This window comes from Sphaerodactylus townsendi, linkage group LG02 (assembly GCF_021028975.2).
Source record: "Sphaerodactylus townsendi isolate TG3544 linkage group LG02, MPM_Stown_v2.3, whole genome shotgun sequence".
Lineage (NCBI taxonomy): Eukaryota > Metazoa > Chordata > Lepidosauria > Squamata > Sphaerodactylidae > Sphaerodactylus > Sphaerodactylus townsendi.
This window is the reverse complement of record NC_059426.1, coordinates 87,714,675-87,725,339: the sequence shown is the minus strand read 5'-3', so window position 1 is coordinate 87,725,339 and position 10,665 is coordinate 87,714,675. Positions and strand designations below refer to the sequence as shown.

Here is a 10,665-nt window from a genome sequence, read left to right as displayed (position 1 = left end):
GTCCCATCAGGAGGAACCATCTTAAACTGACAATGAGGAAACTGAGCCTGATGCAAGTAGGGGTGGGATATGAACTGAGACCCCCGGATGAGGAGAGTTAATGCGTTTCTTGATACAGAGAGCCAAATGGATTAATGGATCAGCTCATGCACTGCCTGAGGGGGGGGGGGATCATAGCCTTGTGCACAGGCCAGTAAGACCCTTTAAAGAACACCTCAGCTAATAATGTGTTACAAGTGGATGGGGAAAAAGAGAATTAAGTGCAACTTCTTAAAATCTAACAAACAGAATTTCATGTGAAAATACTATGGGCAACTTCAAGTACCAAGTTCTTTTTTAAAAGTCGGGAGGAGGAAAGACTGAGATGGTGTATGCACATGCCTGCATACAATTGTCGGTTTCAGTTTGTATTAGTTCTGCCTAGTCTCTTTTCAGCACTCTAGTTTCTGCTAATGGAAAATCAAGCCCATTATATGGTAAACGTAGGAAGCAAGAACATTAAATAGTGGGCACTGACATTAGTGCAGACTGTAAACAATTCACAACAGTTACCACTGCGTACTAAATTATGTGTCATTTGCTGCTTTCATGGGGCTATTTCCTTCAAAGCACTTTTTGGGAGGGAGGGTATAACAGAAAGCATAGAATTTTTTCACAGTTGTCTGTTCAGATAAACACAGCTATTTTGCAGTCCTCTTTTTACACCCTGAAGTTGGGCAAAAGACAACTTGCAAATACTTCTCAACCCAGCCATCCCGCCTCAGTTAATTGCAATGCAACTCTTGCTTTCCAGTTTTGGAAAGTTGGGGGGGGGGGGAGGGATGTGAGGAATAATCGAATGCAATTGGTAGGAAGAAGAGCTTATTTATACAGTAGCACGTGTGTCAGCAATACTTCTTTTCCCGGCTACCCGCTTCACACACACCCCCCCCCCTTTTCTCTCACTCTTATATGCGCTCACCCCCACCCCCACCCACACGCACACTTTAACTGTGCTTTTGTGTTTTGTCAGAATTAATGAGAAAAGTTCCCTTGCCCTAGGGGTAATTAGTGTCCTTGGAGTTAAATAAGCTAATACTTAGACACCTCTGGCACAAGCAATTATGTTTGTGTATTGAATAATTGATTCAAAGAGGGGGGAAGGGGGCTGCTAATCAGATCTGAGCATAATGAATTGATTTAATTAACAGGGGAATCTGAGGGTCCCTGGGAAATGTGTGCATTTATTCAGCAGCAGGAGAGTGCAAGCACATAAATTGAGAGAGGGAGAGAGCGAGAAGGGGAGAGAGAGAGAGAGAGAGGGCAGCAAAGAAGCCAGCGCATTTGCTTGCAGTGATAGGTTCGCATCTTCCCATCCTTCCCCCCCCCCCTCGCATTTTGAATATTATTTTAGATTTAGAGTGAAATCAAGAGAAAAGCACTTTAGAAGCTTGGCCAGGAGTGCAGTAGCAACAGCAAAAAGGGTTTTATGACGGATGTCATACGCTTGCAGTAAGAGCGGGGTATTTTTCCCCCTCCGGCTGCATGTAGGTTAGGGGAAAAGAAAGAGCAGGCGAAACCTTGATTCATCTCCCTTACCCTCTTGTCTTTTTTAGCGCTTGCCATTTCCAAACTGGCACTCGAGTTGCAGCCCCAGAAGAAGGGTGGGTGCCTGAGCTTGCTGCTGCTACCGCTGCCTTAGCAAAAACAAAACGGGGGGAAAATGCTCTTCGGGGTTTGCCGCCTGTAATTCTAGCTGAGTGCGATCTAGGTTAAAAGTCGTGCAACTGCAGCCGGCTCGGCCGGGCTGTGCCTGTGTTGAGGAGCGGGTGCTCAAAGACCAGAGCGGAGGAAAAAAAGGGGAGAACGAGTCGGGTGCATTTTCCACTCGGCGGCCCGCTTCGCAAACCCTCTCCCCGGGCGCTCTCTGCCTTCTTTCCCAACGGACCGAAGAGACAGCAGCCGTCGGCTTGGAGGGCGAGTCAGCCGCGGAGACGGAACGGCGGAGGCAGCCGATCCCCGCCACAATGGTGCTGGACAAGGAAGACGGTAGGTGCGGGGGAGCGCGGAGCGGAGGGCGAGCTGCCAGGAGGGGGTGGGGGGCGGCGGCTGCGACCGTGCCTCCCCTACGCCCCCCCCCCCCCGCCGCCGCCGCCGCCGCCGCCTGGCCGCGCTCTGCGCAGCCCGACAGTCCGAGCCGGCGAGCTTCAGCAGCAGGCTGAGGCGAAGCGGCTACTGTGCGTGCAGATGAGGGGGGCATTTCTGGCAAGTGCGCCGAGCGTCCCCGCTCTTACTGTGCAAATAGGCGCACTCGGGGGGGTGTTTGTGTGCGTGTGCGCATTTCCAGGAGGGCGGCGCCGCCGATGGCCAACGCTGATCCATATGATCGGCTTGCCCCCCCCCCCCCCCCTTGCACTGCTGTGCACATATTTTCATGTTAATCGGAACAGCTTGTCCCTGGTGCTTCGATCGTTTTCCTTTTCGCCTTCATATCCGTCTGTCCGCGGATTAGCGCGCCTGTTTGCTAAACCCCTATTAGTTGAACTGTTTTAAAATTCTCCCCGCCCGACCTATCCAGCGTCTCAGTCTCCCTATTGTGGTGTTTAACCTCTTCCTTAGTCTCTAAACAGATTTTTTTTTCGCGTCCCCCCTTCGTGTTTTCTTTTCCTCTTGCTCCAAAAGAAAAAAAAAAGTCTATTAGGGATTGGAAAAGCTGGCGGCTTTGCCGAATTGCTTCACAAAAGACCCCTTGGTTTATTATGGGAAAGGATTTTCTTTTTAAAGGGGGTCTTAGGCCGGGATTGGGGGAGAGAAGCGGGAAGGTGCTTGTCTGTATGGGAGTGAGAGCGAGAAGTGACTGCAAGTAACTTTCGAGGGACCATGTGGTTATTGTCAGGCGCTCTAAAAATGCAGGCAGGGCTCACTTGGGGCGTAGCGATGAGAGGCGCGGGTTGAGGCGAAGGTTAAAGAGTATCTAAGCTAATTAAAAGGGCAATTACTTACGAGGAGGGAGGGAAACCGGGGCTGCGGTGGGCAGGGAGCTTTTCCGAAGCTGCCTCCTGAAGTCATTGAGAAATGGATGGACTCCGTCCTGGGAAGTTTCTGTGAATTGAGAACCGAGGGCGGGTAATTCAGAATAGCGGCCGTCCATTTAAACTGTAATTTTGAACTTCAGGCCTGGCTGTAGTGCTTTTGGGCAATAATTTGTGCCACTTTTTGTTCATAAAGCAGCACTTTTGAAACCACAAACACAACAAGGTCATCTGGCTTAGTCCCGGTTCCATTTAGTGATTCCTGCCCCGCCCCCCAAGAAATCTTGCAACTGAACCATTGGCCAGAACAACCTCAGCAACTTTCTTTCCTGGAAAATTACTTTTTAAAACCGGCTTCTTGTCGGAGTTTACATTGTTTGCTCACTTGGAGCTTCCAAATAATTTTTGTACTTTGCTTTCACCTTTTGTGATTTCACAAAAAATAATTTTAATACAGCCGCTTGTCAATATATTCCAGATGTGCCCAGACAACTCATGGTGCCTTCACCCATTATGCTTTTAAAGGTGTACACCAGAGTGTTAATAAATATTACTTGTAAAGATGCTAAATGTGAACATAAACAAACATATGAAGAATTGACAATGGAGCTTGCTTATTGTTAGGAGAACTTTTGGTGCCAAATCCAGACTGGTTGTAATTAACTAGTGGACTTGTGACAAGGTCTGAGGTTAGATTTTTAATGTCTTGGATGTGGTGTGAACAGTGATTTCTTTGCTAATTTCTCTTTCTGATCATAACTGGAGAGATGCCATCTCAATGGATGAGCATTTCTCATTCAAATTATTTTGAGATCCTCTTTGAGAATAACTCTTACCAGAACTGATGTTTCAACATGGATCTTATTTTGTCCTCCCTCCTTCTTACACTCAAAAGGTTGGGATTGGGAAGGGTAGAAAAAAGCTGGAAAAAAGCTTCAGAGGAGCTCCTGTCTTCCGCCATATAACTCCTCCTTCATCCCAAATTAACTTTTCATTACAACCAGTGTGAGCATATATAGAAGTTACTGCATTGTTTTCCAGCAAGGTTTACTTGTATCAGTACACTTGCATCAGTACACAGAATTCAGGCTTAGTGTGGTTGTGATATGTGGGATGAGGACCGGAGATCACATCAGAAATAGGGTGCCTCTTTTTGCTATAATGAATGCTTTTTCTTGTGGGGAGGAGTTCAGCTGGGGTCATGGATTTGTGTTCTTCAGAGTAAACTTAACTGACAACAACTTTTTATCTTCATGACAAGTCTCTTGATCTATGAAATTCCTCCATGATAGCGTTGTCGTTGTGTTTGCGAGACTGTCATTGCTGTTTTAAAAATTCCTTTTCTGCTTTGTTTTTGTATGCTTCTACTTTTGAAGAACTATATTCAAGTAGGGAAAAATGAAAGTACTCCTTATAAAAACTTATGCTTTAGCGCTATATCCCATGAAAGCTGGGAACCAATTTGATATAAGCACCAGTGGGGTGAACTAGATCCCATGCCTGCGTTTGTGTCTGTGCCTTCCCACCATGGGCCAGACCTGTGAACATCAATGAACACACCTGTGATTTGGGTCAGGCATGTGAGAAAGCTGTGTCAGATGATTGCTGGTTTTAAGATGCTTTCTGTTCCCGTGCAGCTTGTAGTCATAGTAGTATCTCAAGCACATGGTTGCCTACATACTTAAACTTGCTATTGCTGCCCAGTAAAAGTGTTTTCTCATCTCTGCCGAACTGTCTTCTTGGAATCTGAAATATATTTGTAGAATTTTCAGTTTGCAGGGCTAGTATTTCTAGCTGTATAGATACCAAAACTGGTGCCCCTGTTGCCAGTAACGTCTTTTTGTGACCCTGTTTCTAAAAATTCAGTGCTGGCTCCTAAGAATGGATTGTTCGTGCCTAGGAATTAAACATTTAAGTGTGATCAAAACATAAGCCTTGGCCCTCAAGCTTAATAGCAGTATCTTTGGGCTAAGATAATTTAGGCTTGGGTCTAGAATCCCCATGGTAACTATCATATGAATAAAAAAAGTTCCCCCTTGTATACTCCCCTAAAGACAAAGATGTAAGAGGTTAAATAATGTCAGTATAATTAAGCAAGGTTAATTCATTGCTGTTTTGTTCCTCTGGGATTTCACTTGCATTTCCATCTGCTCTGATTCTGATATTTGAGCTGCACCAAATTATCCTGGCAATGGCAAGATGTTACAAATTTTGCTTAACTAGAGAAGAATCAGGACTCCCCCCCCCCCTTTTCCTTTTTATAAATAAGTGGGTGATGTTCTGTCCTGCCTTAACTTTTTTCCCCTTTTTTGCCAAAGGGTGCCTGCTAGCCTATATCTGCTTAAATCTGATTGACGGGTCAAACAGCAGGATGCTGCCTCCACAGAGGTAGTAAGGGAAGCAGGTGAGCTACGAGGGAAGACTGAGATCTAAAGAGAGTTTCCTAATGGGGGTATTTGGGTTCTTTCAAGTATTGCAGACATACTCATTAAACATAAGGAGCTCAGGGGCTGGAATGATGATGGTATAAGGAAGTGGAACTAGAAACATTGATTATCCAGACAGTTCTCAACAGCCCTCATTCCAGGAGCTCTCATGAATGACTATATAAAAGGAAATAATGGGGATGATAGTGAAGGTAAAGAGGAAATTAGAATGGGATGCACTTAAAAAGAAGAAATGTTAAGGAACAAACCCCTGATGAGAGGGATGTGGAGATCAGAGTAACGAACTGAAGTGGTGCCTGGGAAATTTTTCAGAATTGTTTGTAAGGAAGTTATTCCAGCGGTGAAATTGTGCCTTTTAAAATGTGTCAGAGAAATTAGGGACATAACGTCTTTTTCCATTGGCACATGGGTCATTTTACACCACTCTTTCATAGTCTTCCTCTCACTTTTCTCTTACTTGTTGTTGATCTGTGAACATTAAAAAGAATGTTGTATCATTGCATGTTAAAATGGGATGCAAGAAAAGTATTGTTGGTGATTGAACTGTCTTACCAGAGTGTCCTAGAAAATCATAATGGAACTATGTTGCTTGTGAACATTTCCGTGCTTTTATTGACACAGGTCAACTTGTTACTTATCTCTAAATCTTATCATTTCAGATAAAGAGAAGCTGCTATTGTTTTAAAAAATTGTTAGAAACTTCTGAAATAAAAGTTGCTTTCACCTAAGTGAGTACTGAGGTCATCATGAATCTTGTGGAGTACACTGATGAACTACTCCTTGGAAGCCCATCATTCTAGAAAATCTGGAACAATGCAGTTCAAAAGTTGTTCTTCAGTTAGGTAAATATTGCAATGCATTAGTTTTGGGAAAGGGGGGCTGCTAAGAACTAGGTGGGGAGTAATTAGATGCAGGCGGAACACTGGAGGATTCTGAGCCTTTTGGTCAATGGATAATTAGAATCCCGGCCCTGTGGCAGAATAAATGATGCAGGTGTCACCATTAACAAGTGGGATGTTTTGCCTTGTATTCTTGGTAGATATTCATTCCAATAGAAGTAGGGGTTTGGAATATAATAGAATAACATTCTAAATATGGAGAAAGAACTGGCAGACCAGAGTGTCACATTCCTGATTTGATATGTCCTGGCACAATGTCAAGTTGTGTCAGCGAGGCAACATCACTTCCTATATGTCAAAAATAATATGATGCAATGAGGCTAATATAATAGAATGTGATACTGAGAAGCATTTTTTCTCTTTTAGGGTGGTTAAAATCATAATTAAAAAATAAAAGTCTCACATTTTCATTTTTGTGAAGGGACTTCCTACTTGAATTTCAAAGAATAGAATCTGTTTTCAGTTAATGTGTTCGATACAGAATTATAGTGATCTGCTATAATGCTTTGTTTAACTAAAGAAGTTCGGCTAATAATTTCAGACACAATCCAAACAAAGTTAAGCACTTTGTCCACTTGATTTCAGTGCTTGACTCTTACACTGAAAATGATGGGATTGTTTCCCTTTGATTGGATTGTGCTCATAATCTATTAGCGTTTTAGGGAACATTTCTTTAAAAGCCTAATAATTCAATTTAAAGTGAATGAGAAGTTTAAATTACTTCAGTGGAAGTGAAATGAATAGATTGTTTATTTGGGAGTGCTGTTCTTTATGGTAGTTACAACTATCTCTAAAACAATGGAATGCATTTAGAAAACTACAACTGTGAAAGATTGTAAGTTTAAATATATATCTGAAGTGATATTGCTAAAATAAGTTTGGTGGTTTAAAGAGTGAGACTTTGGTTCTCGACTCTATGATGATTTGTCAGATACGTAAGTGTAACACTGTGCTACAGAAGTGTTATATTTGCCTTTGTGATTAGCAAAAAAAACCCCGTAACCACTTCAGATCCATCTAAATGATTGTAAATCTACTTTAGTTAGTGCATTTTAAAAGTTTCAAGTAGCATTGTCAGAAAATTTAATGGATTTTAGACACACCCGATTCATGCTGTTGATGAGTAGATTTGTTGGTATCGATGAGGGCCTAGCTTCCAGAATCAGTGCCTTTTAGGATCATGTTATAGAAGTCCTATTTAAAATTGTGGTACTTTTGCTAGAGCATTCTATATTTTTCTTAGCAAATAGCTAGTAGTTGAATGGGAATGGAAGTTTTCAGTACTGAATAAAATTATTCTCCAAGCAAAATGGTATATTTAGCATCAAATACATTCAAGGACTGTTAGGATTAAGCATTCAAAATGAAGAGGAAAGGCAAAGCCATTTGAGTTAAGGATAAGGAATCTAATTAAAATAGGTATTAAGGGTATCTGGCTAGAGCTTCCTATCATGCTTTTAAAAGGTTACTCTTGTATCAGTTGTAAAGGAGAGGGAGAAGTATCGTGGAAACTGGGATAAAATGTTTTCTTGGATTAAAAAAGCAGTCAGAAACCTGTTCTTTGGTGGTGAGTATTTAAGACCCCCATTCTCTAAGTCTAACCCTCCATTCTTCTGATAGAAATACACATACTCATCTTTTCAGAATGTGACTTTGTTTGGATAGCTATAAAATGTTTCGGTTCAGATTTGGGTGTCATCTGCAATGTCAGCTGCCACAAAAGACCCAGCTTGAAATAGTGGAATGACTGGAGAGATTGTTCGAAAGGCCTCCTCGCCTTCTTTATATCAAGGGATATTGCAGTATAAATCCTGGATTAAAAGTCTCCTAATTCTCCACCTAGCCTACCCAAGAGTTCAAGCTCTAGATTAAAATGAACCTTTGCAAATGTTACATAGCTTGTCAATGGCATGTATTATGGAAATACTGAAAGTGATTTTAGAAAGGAAGATGCTAAATTGTTATTAAGAGATAAAAGAAAATAGGACAATGGTATTAGGATGCTCTGACCTGGATGGCCCTGGCAAGGCTGATCTTGACAGATCATTGAAGCAAAGCAGGGGCGGTCCTGGTTATTATTTGGATAGGAGACCACCAAGGAATACCAGATTTGCTATGCAGACGAAAGCAATGGCGAGCGACCTGCGTTAGTCAGACTCTTGCCTTGAAAACCCCATAAAGGGTTGCCATAAATTGGTTGTAACTTGATGGCACTTTACACACACACACATTAGGAGTGTTAGATTCTTGTTCCTGCTGTGTGAAGTCTGCTCATGACATAATAACTTACAGTTGAAAATTTGTGAGAAGGAATAACCTCCGCGTGGGAAAATGCTGACCACCCTCCCCACCCACCCAATAGTTCTTACTGCAAATGAGACGAGGACATTTTCAGTTGTGGGCTTTATCTTTTCAACAAAACATAGGGTAAATTTAGTCTTAAAAACCTATGATTACTACGTAGAAAACTTTTGTTTCAAAATGATGAATTTTAATTTGCTATTTTCAAAGTAAGCAAGCTGGTAAGCAGGACTTGCTTACGGGAGATTTGTTTGTATAAATAAAATAAAGAATTCAGATGGAAACTTTACTGTTCAGATACTGAAAGGGCTTTTTAAATTCCTTCTGAGCATTATATTAAAGGTACGCTCAATCAAATCACTAGTAAATCTAATGTAATGAAAATGGAGAGCACCAAAAAAAAGGACAAAGTTAATAGAAATACTGTACAGTGGGTTATAGGTATATCTGGGCTGTAGGTGGTGCTGCTGAGCTGAAAAGCTTTAAATTCTCCATTAAAGCCTGACAGAAGAATAAGCGGGGGTCCCTGGGAAATGAGTGCATTTATTCGGCAGCAAGGGTGCAAAGCTCACACAAATGGAGAGGCAGAGGCAGCAGTAGCTAGGCTTAGATATTTTCCTTCCCCTCCCCCTTGGAGTGTAATTTTAGATTGAGATTCAGCTTAAATCCAAGGGGAAAACACTTTGTAAGGCTGAAAGCTGTATAGTTGCAACAGCCAAGGTTATGGGCTATCAAATGCAATTACATTAAAACAGATTATACTGTGCAAATTGAGCCATTTAGAAGGTGAGAACCAAAGAAGCAGCTCTGATCCCCCCTTTTTTCTAAATTGCAGTTTTAGTTCCTTACAATTCCGAGGTACAAAAGTAGGTGAGGCGGCTTTTGTATCTGCAAAGTGCTTCATTTCTGAAGGTAATTCTAACTGAGTGCAATCTAGGTTAAAAGCTGGACAACTGGATAATTAGAGCTCTCTCGTTGCTAAAGGACAATCAGCTGAGCCATAGCAGCTCATCTTGGGCTCCCACGTAGGCTAGTTCTTTTCTCCCGTGAGCGGAGGCAATTGGAGACGGAGCATCTGGACCCAGACTTCCTGTGAACCCTGAGATGATGGTGCTGGACAAGGAGGACGGTAGGTGAGCGGAGAGATTCCTTGAGCAGGGCTCAGCATATTTGCGGATGTTCTTTACATGCTGTAAATGGACCTGAAAGGTGCATAACTCTCTTGCCTCCGGTGCCTTATGTGTCCCTGCTGGATACAGCAGCATGCTTGCTCTGCTGCTCTGGGGGAAGGGAAAAAAGTAAAGCAGCCCAGCAGGGCTTACTCTAGTAGAGGGATACAAGTTTAATACTGCTTAATTTAAGAAGCTTCTGGGCTTGGCTTTGCTTGCAAGTTGGAGCCCTTCTCCACGTCAGTTTGTGACATATTTTTTTAGTCTTTCCCTTTCTCTCCTAGCTGTTAGTTGGGGAGGATCTTAAGGCATCTTCTCCCTCTCACATTTCACTTTCTTTGTGGCTGAAAACATTATGACAGCAAATAATAGACTTTCTAAATGGGCTTTAAGAAATTACCACTGGGCTGCTGGAAGAATCATTATGTAGAAGGAGTGGGTCATTCTGTGTTCGTGTGCCTGGCTGAATGAATGATCTCCGAGGAGCCTGGGATAGTCTTCTGTCTTTTAAACAATTCTGAAGCCCATAAAGATTGCACAAATTGGAAAGCGGTAGAAGCTGTGGCATGGTTGACGTAGTTGTGTGTGACTGTTGTACTCCCTGTGCTATACAACTCACATTGGTCGTTTCCTAGGAAAGTCGTGGTCAGTGAGGAAAATGACAGTCTTGATAAGCCTCGCATGTCATTTTGCTAGTGATGAAGGACCTGTGAAGCAGGATTGTTCAACAAGTTCATGGGTCAAATAGGGCATTTTGTGCCTGGAATACAATGAGGAAACTAAGGAAGGCTGACTTTGAAAGTTTCCTTTCCCCCTTTAGCTTTGTCCCCTTTTCTTT

The 10,665-nt window shown here is 42.5% G+C and overlaps 1 protein-coding gene across 2 annotated transcripts in view; it reads left to right on the top strand.

The window, feature by feature from the left end:
- Positions 1-1,270: 1,270 nt before the first annotated feature.
- Positions 1,271-10,665, top strand: part of LMO1 (LIM domain only 1) — a 138,865-nt gene continuing 129,470 nt past the window's right edge. Inside the window, exon 1 of one of the 2 annotated variants that reach the window (XM_048486296.1) lies at positions 1,271-2,028. In XM_048486296.1, coding sequence (XP_048342253.1) covers positions 2,007-2,028 — 22 coding nt within the window. In that variant the 5' untranslated portion in view covers positions 1,271-2,006. Of the gene's footprint in view, positions 2,029-9,198; positions 9,788-10,665 lie in introns of those variants that run through there. The other variant, XM_048486295.1, reaches the window with a different exon arrangement.